Source organism: Equus caballus, chromosome 3 (genome assembly GCF_041296265.1).
Source record: "Equus caballus isolate H_3958 breed thoroughbred chromosome 3, TB-T2T, whole genome shotgun sequence".
Taxonomy (NCBI): domain Eukaryota; kingdom Metazoa; phylum Chordata; class Mammalia; order Perissodactyla; family Equidae; genus Equus; species Equus caballus.
In genome coordinates, this window is record NC_091686.1 from 83,356,797 (window position 1) to 83,376,000 (window position 19,204).

Consider the following 19,204-nt stretch of genomic DNA (forward strand, 5'->3'; position numbering starts at 1 on the left):
ATCATTTTCTTCTCTGTTTAGAGTTTGTGAACCTGAAAAATGACCAACTTTTCTAGTAAATGCCAATAACTAATGGAATTACATTTTCTTCTAGATTATAGATCTCCATTTATTGCTTCTGTCAGTGACCAGCATGGAGTGGTGTACATCACCGAGAACAAAAACAAAACTGTGGTGATTCCATGTCTTGGGTCCATTTCAAACCTCAATGTGTCACTCTGTGCAGTAAGTTACATCTTCTTCCGTCATCTCTTAGGTTTTTATAATTTCAAGCTAATATTAAGATGGGAAGCCTGTTTATCATATAATATCAGCAGTGAGTTTCAAAGATCCTTTAGGAAAGGCCAAGATGACAATAAATAAAACCAATTTGTATTCTTAAAAATAAGATGAATTCTTTAGTGATTATCTGACATGGTTTCCACTTTGGAGAGCGCTTGATTAAATATTTGATATTTCTTTTTACTACCCAGAGGTATCCAGAAAAGAGGTTTGTTCCTGATGGTAACAGAATTTCCTGGGACAGCAAGAAAGGCTTCACGATTCCCAGCTACATGATCAGCTATGCCGGCATGGTCTTCTGTGAAGCAAAAATTAATGATGAAACTTACCAGTCTATTATGTACATAGTTGTGGTTGTAGGTAAGAGGACAGTTCTTTTCCTTATCATTAATACCAGACGATGAAGATTGGCTTCCTGTATTAAGATCTTGGAGATGAAGGTGTAGTGTGAAGGACAGGGAATATTGAAAAATATATTCATTCAAGATATGGTGTTAGGTAATTCCTTACATCTATTCTCCCTACCAAAAAGCCTGTGTGCAATCAAAGTTTTCTCTTTTCTTGCCAAGACCAAGAATGAAAAAGAATGCTATTAACTGGAGCATATTTTGTGGAAAATTCAATGTTCAGAGCATGGATGCCTGGCATCAATTCTTTCAATTGTACCTATTGTATGGAAAGTACAGCATTTTACTAAAGTTGGCCCCATTGATTATTGACTGCTCAAATTTTACTACTTTTTTATCCGCTGGGCTATAACATCTTTGAGATCTCTGCAAGTCTGCTTTGTAAATCTTTGTAGGCCATTTTTCTGGGAGTTACCAAGATTTGGAGAGGCCCTCAGGGAAAAATGATGTGGCACATTTTAAAGTTGCATCATTTTCAAAAAAAAATTTGTGCCAAGTTATACATTTGTTTTCCCTCTCACTTTCTGGTTTTCATTTTACTTGCTCCAGGGTACAGAATTTATGATGTGGTTCTGAGCCCCCCTCATGAAATCGAGTTGTCTGTTGGAGAGAAGCTTGTCTTAAATTGTACAGCAAGGACTGAACTAAATGTAGGGATTGACTTCAACTGGGAATACCCTTCTTTGAAGGTAACACTAACAATTCAAAGCCAGACCTCCAAATACTTTGATAATAAGCCCCAATGGAGTTTGCTTGAGAGAGATAGCGGCCTCTCTGGCCAGATAAAATGTAAGAGCCTTAACACACACACACACACACACACACACACACACACACACACACTTCAAGAAAATTGCAGAGCATACAGCACCTGTGGAAAAAAAGACGCAATGCCAAGAACTCTGTCCCACTCTGCTATAATCAGCCTGTGAAGATTATTTTTCTCATGGTGATTTCATCTTTCCAGGTTGCGTTATTTCTCTTTTCTCCAAAGTCTTTGATCTGTTTTCCCTTTAAGAAAATTTCTTTTCAAGAGGTGGCATGAGACACACTTCTCCTCAAACAGTGGTCCTATTTGCTTACTGTCTTGTGGTTCATATCCGTCTCATTCCCACTATGTGAGGTTTTAAAAGTCCTAATTCAATTGGTTCCATTTTTTTCTCCTGAAATCAAATATACTTATTGTCTACATATGTTAAAAGTTGTGAAGACCCTATTCTTAGCATGAAATAGTGTTCATCGAGGGCCGAGACTTGATTTTGTGGATATCTAGAAGCTCCTGGGTCATGTTGTGCTACTGGGTGAACTATGCTGGAGTAAACTCTTTTTCAGCATCAGCATAAGAAGCTTGTAAATCGGGACCTGAAAACCCAGTCAGGGAGTGAGATGAAGAAGTTTTTGAGCACCTTGACTATAGATGCTGTAACCCGGAGTGACCACGGGATGTACACCTGTGCGGCTTCCAGTGGGCTGATGACCAAGAAGAACAGCACGTTCGTCAGGATCCATGGTAAGCTAAGGTCTCCTTTGGAATGGTGCTCTGCCTTGGAAGGTGAGGGAATTTAAATACATTTAGATCAGTTAGTGATTCCTATTATGTTCATTCAGAAGATATTTTTGAGCTCTTGCTAGGCCACATTAACTAGAGGTCAAGAGCACAGCCTGGGTTCAAATCCCAACTTTAACGATGAGATGAGCTGATAGAGCAAGTGCTCACTAAATATTCCTTGCTGTAGTTGTTGCTGCTATTATTATTATTAAAATAGTAAGCAGAGTGTTATTATCTAAGATGGTTTTTAAATTTTCATTTTGTTGCAAGGTTGAGAGTCCTACTTGAATAAGCATAGACTTTGCAATTGGGGAAGCCTGGATCGAATTACTTTCTGTGGGGCTTTGAGCAAATAGCTTAATTTATCATTTATTCTTTTTCACTCACATAAATGTCTCAGTTTAGATGATAATTTATATGACACTCTACTTACAGGCCTTGGTGAGGATTTTGGATTTTATAATATGGAATGCAGAGAAGGGTTTGAACAGAGGGAGACATGCTCTGGCTTATGTTTTTATAGGATTACTGTGTCTTTTATGTGGAATACGTTAGAGAAGTAAGGACAGAGTAGAGAGACCAGTCAGGAGGCTAATGGCAGTGATCAGGTGAGAGGTGGCGGGTGGCTTGGACAAGAATGGCAGAGGTGGAGGTAGTGAGAAGTGATTTGATTCTGTATGTATTTTTGAAGGTAGAGCTAATAGGATCTGCCTATTGAGTCATAGGCTATGGGGTGTAAGAGGAAAAGAATGGAAGATGACTTTTGACTTTTTAGCATAAACAACTGAGTGCATGGTGGTGTTATTTACTAAGATAAGGAAGATTGAGAGGGGAGTAAGATTTGGGGAAACAGCGTTGGACATGTTCATTCAGAGATGCCCATTAAACATCCAAGTGGAGATATTTAGTATATAAACCTGGAACCCAGAGAAGTCAGGGCAGGAGATAGAAATTTAGGAGGAGTATGAATAGTACTTTGTGTCTACAGCTAGAGAAAGGTATGGATAAAGAGAAGAGGGCTGAGGACTGAGTCAGGGGACACATGGGGGAGTGTGTATAGGGTGTCATGGGAGCAGAGGGGAAGGAACACCCAAGGGTCCCTGGGGGACTTAGAGAAAGCTTTACAGAGGAGCAGATGCTTGAATTGAGGCTTGAACAGTCAGTAGGCTTGCAGAGTGCATGGGGGTGGGAGGAAAGCAAGCTTGAAGCCTGGAGGTGTGGGAGAAGATGGAATGTGGTCTATAGAGAGATGGCATGGGGGATCTTGAACTGCAGCAATTCAGAACCCCAAAATCTTTGACTCTTCACTTGAAATGAAAATCTAAACCAAACCACCATTCGTAATAAGTTGACATTTATGAGAATAATTATTTTTATTTTTTTTTCCAGAAAAACCTTTTGTTGCTTTTGGCAGTGGCATGGAATCTTCGGTGGAAGCTACAGTGGGAGACCATGTCAGAGTCCCTGTGAAGTGCCTTGGTTACCCTCCCCCTGAAATAAAATGGTGACTATTGGAAATAAATGCAAAGCATTTTTCCACATGGGAGCAAATCCTTAGATGGTACTAATTCCTGGGACTTTTTTCATAGGTATAAAAATGGAAGACCCATTGAGTCCAATCACACAATTAAAGTGGGGCATGTACTGACTATTATGGAAGTGAGTGAGAAAGATACAGGAAATTACACTGTCATCCTCACCAATCCCATCTCAAAGGAGAAACAGAGCCACGTGGTATCTCTGGTCGTGAATGGTGAGTCCATTCGGTTTTCCTTCTCTGCCCAAAATCTATTATGAAGAGTAGGATTATGCCTAAACAGCCAGGCCACCGTTCGTCTGTCCCCTGCTGCTTCACCCACATCATGAGTGGGCCCCCATGTATAAAATGATCCAGAGTGGTGGAGTTGAAATGAGCTGTAGGACAGTGTGCTCTGAGCGTGTTTGCTTAAGGGGCCATGTAAATGAGCTGTTTGGTGGTCAAATGCAAGATTACAGTGGGTAGTACACTCGATGGCCAAATGCCGTGAAATAAGAGAGCTGGGGGGACAGCTGTCGAGCTTAAGCCTTTGCTCCTGGCTCATGGAATGGTGCACCAGGTATGCAAATGTGTAAGCCTCTTCTTGAATTTTGTGGAAGCTTCTAGTTTGACTTTGTAGTTGATGTCATCAGTGATGCACAGGCGGATTCCAGCTCAGAAGGTTTTTGCAGGTTGGCACTGTTGACTTGGTTGGAAGTTTTAAATTTTTATTGTTTTAAACAGAAGTCTAGGATCTGACTCTGAGGTTGTAAAGTTAAGATATTTAAGGATGAGTTGAACTTTGTTTTCTCCAACTGAAAGATACAAATAAGTGTTCTGGACAGGTTTGCGGGGGAAGGGTGTCATGGTCAAGTAAGTGTGGGAGGTGCTAAGTTGATGTAAAATAGTGTCTTTATTACAGGACTTCTCAGGACTTTTAATATGCTGATGTATATTGCCATGGTCCATGAGGAGAGACATAGAGTATTCAAGGTTTAACAAACTTATTTGACCAGAGCACCCCTCCCTTTTTCCCCCAGTAAATTCATTAATATCTTGCTCCAAACATAGTTTGTGAAATGCTTCTCTGTCATAATTCTTTGTTCTCCCTACTGGCATGGCATATTAAAACTTCAGGATCTTCACTGTGACATATTAAGGTGCTTCCTCATATGTCCTGTCACTGCTCTGTATGTCTGCTGGACTTGGCTTCATTTCTTTGCTGGGAAATCAGCTTCAGGGAGTATCTTAAAGACAACAGGTTACAGAAAGTTCACTCAGAAGTTCTCAGGAGTAGGAGGTTGAGGAGGGGAGAGAAGCTGGAAAGCTGATACGTGGGGTCTGGAGAAGGAAATGAACAAGAAATAAAGCTGTAAGAATGGACAGTGAATAACCCCATCTCATCAATCCAGGAAGTCACGAAACATTTGATTCACCCTAGCATTTGTCCTGCTATATAAAACAAACATAAAAAAGAAGTCGTTTGAAAGCATAGTCTGAAGCCTTAGGTTGATAGTGATGAGAAAATAGTTTTGCATTAATGACTTTGGGGCCACAAAGAAAGAAAGAAAAAAGGGAGAGAAGGAGGGAAAAAGAGGGAAGAAGATAAGAAAGGAAGGAAGGGGAAGAAGAAGAAAAAGAGGGAGACAGAGGAGAAGGAGAGGTGGGTGACCTTGGGCAAGTCATTTAACTTTCCTACGTTCATTTGTCCTGTGGAGGACAATGATGGTGGTTGTGAGGATTAAATTAGTTAATCAATCTAAAGCACTTATAACAAATGTATTCACTGTATTATTCACAACTATTTTCTGTCTAGAGCCTTGCCCTGTTCTCGTGAGATTGGGAGGACAAGAAGAGCTAGCCCTATAACATACATGAGAAAAACCGAGGCACAGGGTGGCGAGACTTGCACAAAATCACTCAGCTTATTAATTTATTATTATTGTTATGAGTATCGCTAGAAATCAGGTCTTCCGCTTCCAAGTCTAGATGTTCTTTGAAAAAGCAAATGGGGGCAAAATTATATTCTTAGAAAGATGTAGGCTTCAGTTGCTGAAAACTTCTACTTTCCATTCCTTGAAGCTGATTGACAATTTAAATGTTGTTTGTCCCATCTCCAGTCCCACCCCAGATTGGTGAGAAATCGCTGATCTCTCCTGTGGACTCTTACCAGTACGGCATCACTCAGACACTGACGTGCACGGTCTATGCCGTGCCTCCCCCGCATCACATCCACTGGTATTGGCAGCTGGAGGAAGAGTGCACCTACAAGCCCACGTGAGTAGGGCCATGCCCTCTTTTTGCCTGCCATTTTGCATTTCTTATAGCCAAGCTATGATATGACTCCACTCTAAGCTGAGAAGACTATTCCTAAGAAAGTTATCCTTCAAGTGGTACTCTTAATCTCCTTCCATCTTTCTCTGTCTCTTATGTTTTAAGAGATATCTTTCCTTAGGGTATCTCACTTTGAGATTAGCTAGCTGTCTCTTCTTAGGTTAGCCCTGATGTATACCTCTCCAGATGCAGGTTCTTTGCTCAGTTTGCTAATTGCCAGTCTTTGGTTTTCCTCTTTATCCCAATCAACTGGTGAATAGCACACTCTCCTTATCTGTGAGAAGTCCATCTCAGAGGAAGTGCTGATGGATGCGAGGGAGCGATAGACCTTGCCACAGCCCTTGGAGTCTCAGGCCCGGCTTATCAGGTTCTAACACAAGTCCAGACATCCTTAGGAAAAAAAAACAACAACAAGCCACCCACCACCACCCTAAGCACTTCACTTCCTGTTGTTGTTTTTGAGATGACCACTACTGGTTTCTTCCTCAGATGCTGACCATTTCCTATACAAAGGCCACAGTCCCGGAGAGATTACTTTTAGAAGCCCAATGGCTTCTTAGTTTCCTTGCCTTCCTTTGAACTAAATTAACTTGAATTGTCTTGTCGATCCAATTTATGAATGGAGGTTTGTTCCCAGAATAGCTGCTTCCCTCCTGTATCCTGAATGAATCTACCTAGAACCTTTTCCTTCATTGCTGAGGCCTATTTTTAATTGGCGCCAAGTCTTGTAAAGTGGTAGGATGCACTGAAAGTTATTTCTAAGAACAGAATAATCAAAGTCTGACTCCTTTCCTTCCTATTGATTTGAATTAAAGAAAAATAGAATCCTAACATGATCTGTTATCTCTTTTTTATAGCCAAGCTGCCTTAATGACAAACCCATACACTTGTAAAGAATGGAGAAATGTGGAGGACTTCCAGGGAGGAAATAAAATTGAAGTCAACAAAAATCAATTTGCCCTAATTGAAGGAAAAAACAAAGTGAGTTTGAAGTTCTTTAATATGGAAATCTCTCTCTCTCTTTCTCTTTTATGGAAGAATGGATGGATGGAGTGGAAGCATGGTGCAATAGTATGTGAGGAATATTGGAGATTGATAATCAGTTGAATCGAATGATAAAATACTAGCGCATTAAGTCAGTTTGAAAACACCATTGACTTTTGGAGGCACCAGTGACTTATTAATAATTTATCAGAGGAAACTGAAGCACGTATCTCGTTAAATCTATACATTTGTTGTCAGATGATTCTGATCTTATAAACAAGAAAATGGGACAATGTATGTAATATTGTGTTAAAACACATTATTTACTTCATGGTTTCCAAAGCCCGTTTTGTACAATGTGTGAACTGTACCAGCATAATTATAAGTGCCTGGCTTTGAGGGGGTCAGTGCAGTGGTGTGAATGGAGTGGGGAGGTCGTGGCAGTTGTGGAGGTTGCTTAATTTCACCCTGCGTGCATGGGCATAAACACAGCCTCTATTGTTGATGGCCTGGGATTTGTTTTTTTCACAGACTGTAAGTACCCTTGTCATCCAAGCGGCAAATGTGTCAGCTTTGTACAAATGTGAGGCAGTCAACAAAGCCGGGAGAGGAGAGAGGGTTATCTCCTTCCACGTGACCAGTGAGTACTCTCGCAGCTGGGTGCTAAACTCTCTAATACTTTGTAGTCCTTGCAATTCCTGTGAGTGGCGTGGCATTTAGGAAGAGCATTTGGATTGGTAATTGGTCATCAATTAAATCTCCTCAGGTAGTTCCTGGGCTCATGTGAAGTCAGTCCATCTGACTTCACTGGAGAAAGTGTGGCTTCCCACATGCTTTTTAACTGCAAGTCCTGCATCATACTTATGTCTGCATCATCAGAGTCTAGCACAGTGCTTGGCATCTGGGGCTTCAATCAATATTGGTGGGTTTGCTGCTGAGCAGTTGACAAGGCTGGGTTTTCTGGAGGCAATTGTAACGACGTAGGAGCCATGCCCTCCCAATGCTGTTGATTTTGTCTATTCATCTTAGATCTACAGCTAAGCTTTAGCTGACTGGACTAGATAAAATATTTCACACTGGGCTAATTCATTGTAATAAATATAGCTTTAATGGCATTGAGTGTTATGTGTTAATGAGGAACTAATCTTAAAAATTTCATGTTATGATTAGATATTCTGCTTTAGATATTTTTTGATTTTTTTTTAATCTTAAAAACTGTATTAAGAGCTTGAAGTAGTGATTTGATAAATATCTGAAGAATTCATTTACATTTCCAAATAATACGTTTTGGCAAAATAATTTATTTTAGGACCTGAATTGTCTAGTTTGGTTGTTGTCTTATATTACATCATCTAAGATTGTAGAGCATAGCTTCTCTTGGTGCCTTATGTCAGTGTCTGAAGACAACAAGAAGACAATAGCGTGCTGCCCGAGTTAAATCATTCCTGATAACCATGGGTTTTACATTTCAGGGGGTCCTGAAATCACTCTGCAACCTGACACCCAGCCAACTGAGCAGGAGAATGTGTCTTTGTGGTGCACTGCAGACAGAACTACCTTTGAGAATGTCACATGGTACAAGCTTGGCCCACAAGCTCTGCCGATCCATGCGGGGGAGGTGCCCACGCCTGTTTGCAAGAACTTGGATGCTCTTTGGAAAATGAATGCCGTCATGTTCTCTAATGGCACCAATGACATTTTGATCCTGGAGCTCCAGAATGCTTCCTTGCAGGACCAAGGAGACTACATCTGCTTTGCTCAGGACAGGAAGACCAAGAAAAGGCATTGTGTGGTCAGGCAGCTCACAGTCCTAGGTAGGGAGGCAACTCTGGATCCTCCAGAGGCAGTCGGAAGGTCTTAAATGTAGTGCTTTCAGGTGCTGTGTGAAGATTACTGTCCTCCAGAAGCTAATGAAGTAGACTGGTACACACTGTCCGTATTCATTGAAAGTCCTTAAGGCAGAGAGAAGCTAACAATGGTGAAGTGATGTATTTAAAAGAGAAAATAACATGGTTCTTTTCAACGCCGATGGTGGGGTAACTCACTAGTGTCTGCAAGGGATTAGCGTGAACCAGGGAAATTTCTGCCTTATTCTTGGGCATTCATTTATTTAAGTAGACCCATGTTTGTGGAATGCCTACTCTGAGCTAGGGGGGTGCCAGAAGTTCCCAGTGGTGAATAGGTGGACAGGATGAAAACTCAGCCTGCCATTGGGCAGTCGTAGCACAGTGAGCTCTCCATGTCCATGAAGACAAGAAATGTTTTCTGTTTTACTCCTTGCTGAGCTCCAGTCATAGAACGTAGTGGCACATACTAGCTGCTCAATAAGAGACGTGCTGCACGAGGAATGTGATGATGGCGTTGTCAAGGACCTATGAGAGCCCTTGGGAGGGTGCTGCAGTCAATGCCTGTACCTCTGCTTTGTCCCATGTGGTCCAGCATAGCTCAAGGTCAACGGGATGATAATTTTAGTGAGCACATAGCCTTGTAAATTCCTCCTGGAGCCACTCTACACTTCATCTAACCTTGTGCCTTGCACAAAAGCTGTGTAGCCACAGCTCTGTCTCTGGGAAAATCAGGCAAATTTGGGGAATTTCTCTTTGTGTCATTTCCCTCCATTTTCTCTTCTCCTTAGCGTCCCTTCCCAGTTTCTAGGATGTATGTGTTCTCTGTTTTTCACCGTTAGGAGGGGAGCTAACCAGAAACTAATCTATACCAGTTTTAGAGGAATAATATCATTTTCAGAGGCCTTGACATATTTTGAGAGATATCTTCAGACAGACACCAGGACAGAGTTTGCTAGTGTTAAGACTCAGGTGTCAAAAAAAGAGATATTTTTGGGTGAAGTCGTCCCTAGGGTCCTTCAAATCACACCACATATATGACCATGTTTTTTCTATTCTGCTTGGTGGCTGGTCTGGTTTCAAGCTAGTGGAAGGATTCAGAAAGAGAAGTGAAGGAGGCTCCTGGCCTTGCCGTACCCAGGAACTCTGTGCTCACAATGGGCTAGTTTGCCTCCCTAAGGACTCCTAAGTTGTTTTCCAAAAAATATTCTTAGAACTAGACTAGAGTCCAGTACCTTTGTTTAAACCCCAGTGTAGGTCACTGGTGAGGTAATCTCATTTTGCTGAGTGTTGAAGCAGATCCTTTCAGCATGATTCCTTCTGATGTTCAATTGGTTTGGATAAGATATTTCCAAAGTGCTTTGATGATTTGTAAATTTGAACAAATTCCCATGGGCCTCATTTCCTTTAAATCTTTGACTTTCCTTAGGGAGTTGTTGTTTTATTTGTGTTTTAGTGGAAATAGCATTGGATTGATAGTAACAGAAATAGTATAAACAAGTTTTGTAAAAAGTGCCGAATAGATATAAGGCACTCTGTTTGTTGAACTGCACTGAAGTTTCACACTTTCCAAGAGAAACATGGCAGAATTCTAGGGTGTCACTGGCTAGCACTTTCATGGGAGGGAAGGTTTCCCCTGGGGAAGCCATATTTGATTAGAGGTGAAATCCATAAAGGGGACACTGAACCTTGACGTTGTGATGTGATTACCTGCTAGAATCACAAATATGGATGTTCAAAGAGATGCGATAACCTGTCTAAACTGTCCTGAATTATTTGTTTCCTTTAACTTTACTCAGTGACCAACAGTACTGTCATTAAGCTCTATGCATTTTCCGCTTGGTAAATTGACAATTTATTGTTGACTAAGTTTAAACTGGTTAAGAGTTTACTGATACAAAACCATTTCAAAAGTTACAACTCACTGTTCTCTACTTTTCATGTGCACAGAGCGCATGGCACCCATGATCATGGGAAACCTGGAGAATCAGACGACAAGTATCGGTGAAACCATCGAGGTTTCGTGCACAGCATCTGGGAATCCCCACCCACAGATTACGTGGTTCAAAGATAATGAGACACTTGTGGAAGACTCAGGTGAATGGAATATGTTTGTCTTTGGTTGCAGGATTTTCCTGGAGATGTTATCTAAAACCCATATTATTTCCTGGTTTGTTTTAGATAGAAAAAAGCAATATTAACGTTTAGGTCTGACTCATGTCATGGAGTCAGAATCAGAGTATTCAGAGCGTGTTGAATTCTCATGGAAGCCAGGGGTAATGAGTCAGCAATTGATCCTATATGACTCTTTGGAGTGAGATAATCGCCCAAGATAAAGGGGAATATTTATATTTTTAAAATTTTTCCTGAAAAACTCCACTAGGCCACATCCTAAATAAAAATAATCATTCTTCTCCTCTCTTAGGCATTGTCCTGAAAGATGGGAACCGGAACCTAACTATCCGCCGAGTGCGCAAGGAGGATGAAGGCCTCTACACCTGCCAGGCGTGCAGTGTGCTGGGGTGTGCAAAAGTGGAGGCATTTTTCATAGTAGAAGGTCAGTGGGAAGCCATAGACACATCAGGTGGTTTTTAAAAACCAGCTTGTGTCTTATGTCTACTCATACACTGTGGGTGGGAGGATGCTAGGTGACCTTTCATATTCTTTGTACTTGGTACATTTTCTACTATAAGTATATATTATTTTAACAAGGAAACATAATTAATGTTATTTTAATTCTGCTTGCTTCCCATTTTCTATGCCTGCATTTCTCATTGTGGAAAAATTCTTAGCCAGGCAGGCTGAACATTCTTCTTTCCCTGAGTCTTTCTTTCTTTGAAGGAGTCAGTTAACTTGTTAGGGAAATGATGCTTCTATATTTATTTGGAAAAAGCAGTAGAATTGCTGCCTAATCTTGAGAATCAGTGCTGTCCGGATAGTCACGAGAGTTCGTAGTTCTCACTGGACTACAGATAATGAAGGTTCATTTGTGAACAATAGACCATTGCATCTCTGCTCTGGAAAATTTGGGGTTCTTATATAAATGTGAAAGGAAACTTGTGTATATATGCAGGAATGATGTGAAATCTGGCATTTTCTCAGATGGGAAAGGTAATTTGCGACAGAGTATTTTATCTTCAAAAGTATATTCCTATGTCTTTTTCAAAAAGTAACCCATCAGGGGAACAATGAAACCGTGTTATGTGGTGGAGGAATGGTATGCAAGGGGAAGAAAGAAGGATGGTGATAGATGGAGAGACTGATGGATTTCTCTGAACCCATCCTAACTTGTCTCTCAACGGCTGCATTTTACTGTCTTTAATCTGTCAAATCTATATTGTCAAGTATTGCTTGTCAATACCTTGACATGTTTTCAAATCTGTAGGCTTATTACCATTTCATAAACTGCGCTTGCAAATAAAGATTTCGAGTGCGTGAAATAAATAAAGATTTCAAGTGATATGGTGGTTTTGTCACTTCCAAAGTGCTTCATGTTTTCGGACATGTCCTAAAGGGACTTGGAATTCTCCCCTGTGCTCTGCCTCACCTCCTGTTAGCTGTCTGCAGCTGGTTACTGATGCCTAACTAGGTAATGTTGGCACAGAGGTTATATCTGCTTCTCACTCCAAGAGAATACCAAGAGAGACGGAGAGATTTAGTTCTCCTGTTTGGTTCCCCAATGTTAATATGGAAATGTTAATACACAAACTTACATAGACAATTGAATAGTTGAACTTTTTATTATGTTTATGGACTTTGAAATCTCTATGTATGAATAGAGAATTACTTTAGTAGGACCACCGGAGAAACAAAATCTACTTCCAAGCATCCTTGGTGCTTGTCTCTCAACTGTTAACTGTTACTTTGCTAACTAATTAATTACCTATCCTTCCGCCTTCTTGAGGCTGCTGGGGGCCACTCCCACAGCTTGTGGCCGGGTTTGATTCTCCTTGCACTATCCAGTGGGAGACCCTAAGTGACAATTGCTTCCTTATCACTTCTTTGCTAATCACTCTCAGTGGAAAGACTCCTCTGGGCTTAATTTCTCCCACTCAGAGCTGTCCTCTGGAGCCCTGAGTATCAACAGCTGTCCTGCACACCTCTCGCTTTTTCTCATCTCTTTCCTTTCGGGAGTGGTGTTAAACTCATCTTGCCAGGCCATGTGGTATGCGCTCATCTTGGCTCTCTCTCTTTTCCTCTCTCAGGCTCCTGCCGCACAAGGACAGGGTAGTGTGATGGTTAACCGGTGCTGGACAGACCTTATTTAACTCTTCACTATTCCACTGACTTGCTTTGTGCCCTCGATGAAGTAGCTTAACTTCTCTGAGCTTGTTTCTCCATCTGAAAATAGGATGTTGAGGAGATCAAGTTGGGTTGACATAGTTAAAGTGATGAGCACCTAGTAGGTGTGTGATCATCGGTAGCTCTCTGGGCAAAGGACTACATTGATTTCTCTACTTGGACCTACATTGATTTCCCTGCTTGGTTTCTTAAACAACCCTTTCGTAAACTCTACACAGATCAAAACACAGACTATCAGCATAAAACCAGACATTTATTTTCCCCAAATAGAAATACTTCTCCTTCTCTATAGAACATGATCTGCTTTCTGTCCATCGAAACTGCTCTTCCTCCAAACACTTTGTGTTTGTCTTTGAAGACATGAATAGTTCTATTTTTAATTACTTTAGAATTTTATTGCTGGAAGTTTTTGTGAGCAGTGTTTTGCAGGCCTTAAATTATCCGTTAGGAACGTGATAGACTTCCTCCAAGTTAGAGGCTCGTGACTGTTACCGTCAGGGACTTTTCCAAGTTGGTCGGCTTGGGATCTTGCTTCAGTGTTGACCTTTGTCATCTTATATCAACAGGTGTGAGTTTCCAACGGTCAGTGCTCATTCACTTGTGTCTTTCCAGGTGCCCAGGAGAAGACGAACTTGGAAGTCATTATTCTAGTAGGCACTGCCGTGATTGCCATGTTCTTCTGGCTACTTCTTGTCATCGTTCTACGGACCGTTAAACGGGTAACAAAATAATTTCCCTCTCATCCCATGCACGTTGGTTTTCATGATTAATGAAAGCTGACTGGGGCTCTGTGAGTTGTTTTTTCCCATTGTTATTGGCATAATGGGCATAATTTTATTTCAATACAATAACATTCTTGCCCACTTTCGTTTGGCTGGACCACTGGGCTTTAATTGATAGAAACCGCTAGAGAAGAAAAGGGCTTGGACTGTCTAGTATAATTAAGATTTAAGAACTTAATTCTGAGCTCATTTGGGGGTTGAGGGGACACTGGAAGCAGGATTATAATGGGAATACTCTCACACTCCGTGAGTTTTGTTAGAAAAATGAGACATCAGGAATGGGGCTTCTATAAACAAAAACAAGCACACAAAACAACAGCCAAACAACAGAGTGTGTGTGACTGGAAGGAATAATGCTTTCCAGGCCAACGGAGGGGAGCTGAAGACAGGCTACTTGTCCATCGTCATGGATCCAGATGAACTCCCCTTGGATGAACACTGCGAACGCCTGCCTTATGATGCCAGCAAATGGGAATTCCCCAGAGATCGGCTGAAACTAGGTGTGTTTTCAAGTGATATTAATTTGATGTTGGGTTTCCTGGGCCATCTCTTCCTTCTTTGGGATGATGACAGGTCTAGTCTATTCAAATGTTGGATTCTGATTCAGAAATATGCATTCCATCTCTTGCATTTGAGTAATCATTCATTGAGTCACTTAGAAGTGGGGTCCCTGTTTAATCACCCAAAGCAGGACATGTGGAGAGTGGAGGGGGAGGTAGGAAATAATTAAGCCAGGGCAAGGGATTAAACTGGCCTGTCCGTGTTACACTGGACTGCACAGTCACCCCATCTAGTCGGAATCTCTGAATATCACTTCGGGGGTGTGATAGTCCAAGACTGTTTTGTCGTTGCTGTCTTTGTTGACTGTAGGTAAGCCTCTTGGCCGTGGTGCCTTTGGCCAAGTGATTGAAGCTGATGCCTTTGGAATCGACAAGGCAGCAACTTGTAAGACAGTGGCCGTCAAAATGTTGAAAGGTAAAAGCAAAATTATGTGCTGATGTTTCCCTCTATCTGTTTCATCCCATCTTCAAACACAATGTGAGGCTTGTCTCAGTGCTTCTGTGGCTAGGAAGGCCCACCAGCCAAACATGCGGCCAGCCGTTAGGATGCCTTTGTGCAAATTAGAAGAAAAGTTCCTCTTTTGTAGCCTCAGGCCTGGATGCGTGGCCGGGCAGGCAGAGTTGGGGATGGTTTTTCAACTTCTCAATTCCCTACGTTGCCTGGGAGCCCTTGTGCAGGGCGCAGCTTGCACAACTGTACTTAGTGGACTGGCTATAGGAAAAAAACCACCTTGGTTATATCAAAATTGCTTCTTAATGTATTATGGTACATTAGTAAGATAATTATAGACCATCTAGAAATATGGAAAGAAATTTGATATAATAAGTAAAAATTGTAGAGTGCAGGGCCTGGCCCAGTGGCATAGTGGTTAAGTTCACGTACTCTGCTTCGGTGGCCCAGGGTTTGCCAGTTCGGATCCCGGGTGCGGACCTAGCACCGCTTGTCAAGCCATGCTGTGGCAGGCATCCCACATATCAAATAGAGGAAGACTGCACAGATGTTAGCTCAGGGTCAGTCTTCCTCAGCAAAAAGAGGAGGATTGGTGGTGGATGTTAGCTCAGGGCTAATCTCCTCAAAAAAAAAAAAAAATAGTAGAGTGCAAAACAGCATGTTCCCTAGAATTGGAATATGTGAAAGATTTTCACATATAAAAAATACTATGGAAAGTAAGAATGGTTGTGGTAGCAAAAAAGGATTATGGGTGAAATTTTAAAGATTAAAAGCTTTACAAACAATTGTTAATTTTAATAGTAATGGACTTCTGGTCTTGCCATTTTAATTTGAGGAGTTGGGGCATAGAAAGCTCTTTACTTCAACTGAGATGTGCTTTCTTTGATGGAGACAATGCTACTGACTCTTTGCCAATAGATCTTGTACATTTTGAAGCCATCTCTCTCCTTTGTCTGTTTTCCTTTGTGCCAAGGGGATATGTCATTTTGCAGTGGCTTGTCAGAGCCCGGTGTGTGGACCATGTCTGTGAATTAGGGAAGTGTCCTGGTCTGTTCAGGATCAAACTCACAGTCTTAGCCTCATCAACCTCATGTGCCAACTGGCCTTGCCAGCTGGCTCTTGTTAAGTTTCCCACTCGGCAGATTGGTGGGAACTTCAGCATAGCCACTAATGCACAAGGATTTAATACATGGTGTTGCCTCCTTACAAGGGAGCACTGAAATAATCAGGGCCTAAGAAGCATGGTAAACCTGATACATGAAAATCCAATTTTGTAAAAGAAGAAAATCTGGGCATGATTCCATTTTCAGATGTATTCTCCACTTCGCAAAAGACTTCACAATGGATTCCTTTAAATCTTAAACATTCTGGGTGCACTTAAAGTAAGAATTTGATCTAGAGTTAGAAAATAGAATTTATACTTGACCTTTAGGGAAATGCACCTGGTCTGTAAATTGGGTGACAGTTGTATTCTCCCTGGAAGGTAAGTTGCACAGATCTATGCAGTGGTAATGCCCGCATTTATGATTTCCCTCTTTGCTCTGTATCTGTAGAAGGAGCAACACACAGTGAACACCGAGCCCTCATGTCTGAACTCAAGATCCTCATCCATATTGGCCACCATCTCAATGTGGTCAATCTTCTAGGTGCCTGTACCAAGCCAGGAGGTGAGTGCCTGTGGATGGTTCTGGCTGCTTGATTTTGGCGTTTGCTCATCTGCTGGTATTTAAAGGAAACCACCCAACTCCCATGGCCTTGAATTCTTTAACTTAGGAGATTTTGCCAGATTCCTAGATATAAATATATTTCATGGAGGTTTAGTGGGCACTATATTCTAGAACTTCCTGTGAATTAAAAAATGACACATCACTATAATACAGTTTGTTACTTGTGTAATACGTGTTCAGATGAGAAAAGTAAACTTCCCCCAAAAACTTGAAAGCAAAGACTTTTAGAGTAGTTCCACCTAAAATGGAGTCATTTTAGGTGATTATGTGGGAAACTGGGTGGATTTTCTTCTGAAATTTGGTTAATCTAGTTGTGGAATGCCTTTTGGGGAAAGAAAGGCTACGATATAAGGGGATTGTGACCAGCTGATTCCTATGATCCTGTCCCCAGTGAAAGGTCGTAGCCTCTTCTGTCATATTTTCTGGTTCATCAACTTAAACATTTAGTGAGAAACATGAGTGAAAACATATTTTCCTTTCCTGGCGTGCTGTGCTGTCTGCAGGGCCACTCATGGTGATTGTGGAATTCTGCAAGTTTGGAAACCTGTCAACTTACTTAAGGAGCAAGAGAAATGAATTTGTTCCCTACAAGGTATGTCGTTTCCTAACTTACCTCGGGACACGTTGTCAAATGGAGGGAAACTCAAAGTGGTACAGGTTAACTTTTTAGTTGAAATTCTGTGAAGAACTTGTGAGGAATCTTCTCACATTGCCTCTTGGCTATTGTAACTTCCTCTTTTACCTTCTGGGAGACATATGATTCTCATGTTTTATTTTTGTGACTTTAATCTACTGACTCATTATGGATGGTGCCGGAGGAGGGGAGAAGGTGGGTGTGATTAAGGAAAGGGAAGGACAGCTCTGGATTATTCTCTCTCTCCACTAGCCAGATTTGGCCCTATGGAGTGTCAATCCCCCTGTAAAAAACACCCCAATGTTGGAAAAGTGTCTGAGTGAAACTTGAAATGAGGCATTTATCTCTTTAAGGTACAGAAGGAGCTAGGCTTTATGGAAGAAAATCAATTATGTAGAACACTTGCCCCCAATTTTAGCCCAGTGATTCCATAATCCTGAAATGGATGTCCTTCTTGTCTGCTTTTAATAGTTATAATTTTTTTCCATAGTTTACTACATTTTAGAGATCTTTTCTGTGTTCAAAGAGTTTGTTCATTTGCTTCTTTACAGACCAAAGGGGCACGATTCCGTCCAGGGAAAGAATACGTTGGGGAAATCACTATGGATCCTAAACGCCGCCTGGACAGTATCACCAGTAGCCAGAGCTCAGCCAGCTCTGGATTTGTTGAGGAGAAATCCCTCAGTGATGTGGAGGAAGAGGAAGGTACCGGCCATTGATTCCTCAACACTTAAAGGATGCTCTTATAGGAACAGACAAGGTGACAGGGTGTTACAAGGAATTTTGTTGTGGAAAAGTCCAATACTACCTAATATTTGAAAGAGACCTGAATTTCTAGACTTCCTCCATTCAGTCTCCCCAAAAGTAAAGTGTGGAAGCCCTAAGTAAGTAGTGGGCTAGGTTGTGGGGCAAAGCATGGCTGGCCTGAGAAATCTTGGTACCGAGGAGAGCTAAGCAGTTGGCAGCAATCAAGCCAGTGCTCTTAAAATATTGGTTCAGCATTTATTAGCAGCAGATGTTAAGTGCTATGTTCTGGAAGGGCAAAGGAGGCTCTCTGGTGGTTGATTAGCCTCCCTGTTGCCCTAAACAGTTCAGCCTCACATTGCATACTTCACCAGCACAACAGAAGTCTTTCAGTTAATCATACCCAAGCTTCTGCAAGGCAGTGAGGGGCCATCTGTTGTTTCTGCCCCACCCCAAGTGGCGTGTCAAGTCTTCCTTCCAACCATACTTCCTCAGGGGAGTCTTGGTGAATACACTTTTCTTTATCCAGTTGTGCTTCCAATGATATTTTAGTACTCTTTGTGAGTGGAGCTGTGTTCCCAACCTAACTTTCAGGACTTCTTCTGGCTCCGGGATATGCTGTATATCTCCTTCCCTCAGAAGGTGCAGAGACAGCTCCATGGATGTAGAGATGGGGCTTCCTGACAGCTGGCATCTCTTGAGGCATGAACTTAGAATTCAGTTATGAAACAGTGGAAGAAACCCGCTTTTGTTTCCCTTGACATGAGGTCACAGAGAGAACTTAAAACTGACTTCTTTCCCTTAGAAGCCAAGCGGGGAGGGTGAGGCTGGAACTGGGTCTAGAAGAGCAGGAGGAGGCTGTCTCCTCAGGTCACCGTGTAACTGGGTCCACACTGAGTGGGGCCATCTCTCCTCTATCCTTCTGCCTCACAAAATGGTGGCCAATGAGCAGGAAACCCAAGAGAGTGAGGTAGTAAGTTGGAGTAAAAAGGGCATTGACCTGGAATTTTACCTCCATTTCTTCATTTGGAAAATGAAAGGGTTTCACTGATTGTTCGCTGAGAGCCCTCTAGCCCTAAGCATAAAAA

General features: G+C 41.7%; 1 protein-coding gene across 4 annotated transcripts in view; it reads left to right on the forward strand.

Moving 5' to 3' along the window:
• KDR (kinase insert domain receptor) overlaps nt 1-19,204 on the forward strand; it is a 43,445-nt gene that overhangs the window by 9,439 nt on the left and 14,802 nt on the right. For all 4 annotated transcript variants that reach the window (XM_023638078.2, XM_014738773.3, XM_070263814.1 and 1 more), the window contains exons 4-21: nt 95-225; nt 474-642; nt 1,239-1,378; nt 2,022-2,199; nt 3,628-3,742; nt 3,828-3,991; nt 5,875-6,031; nt 6,946-7,069; nt 7,604-7,712; nt 8,545-8,886; nt 10,867-11,013; nt 11,342-11,473; nt 13,831-13,937; nt 14,365-14,500; nt 14,871-14,975; nt 16,565-16,678; nt 17,242-17,330; nt 17,924-18,077. In XM_023638078.2, coding sequence (XP_023493846.1) covers nt 95-225; nt 474-642; nt 1,239-1,378; nt 2,022-2,199; nt 3,628-3,742; nt 3,828-3,991; nt 5,875-6,031; nt 6,946-7,069; nt 7,604-7,712; nt 8,545-8,886; nt 10,867-11,013; nt 11,342-11,473; nt 13,831-13,937; nt 14,365-14,500; nt 14,871-14,975; nt 16,565-16,678; nt 17,242-17,330; nt 17,924-18,077 — 2,613 coding nt within the window. The remainder of the gene's footprint in view (nt 1-94; nt 226-473; nt 643-1,238; nt 1,379-2,021; nt 2,200-3,627; nt 3,743-3,827; nt 3,992-5,874; nt 6,032-6,945; nt 7,070-7,603; nt 7,713-8,544; nt 8,887-10,866; nt 11,014-11,341; nt 11,474-13,830; nt 13,938-14,364; nt 14,501-14,870; nt 14,976-16,564; nt 16,679-17,241; nt 17,331-17,923; nt 18,078-19,204) is intronic.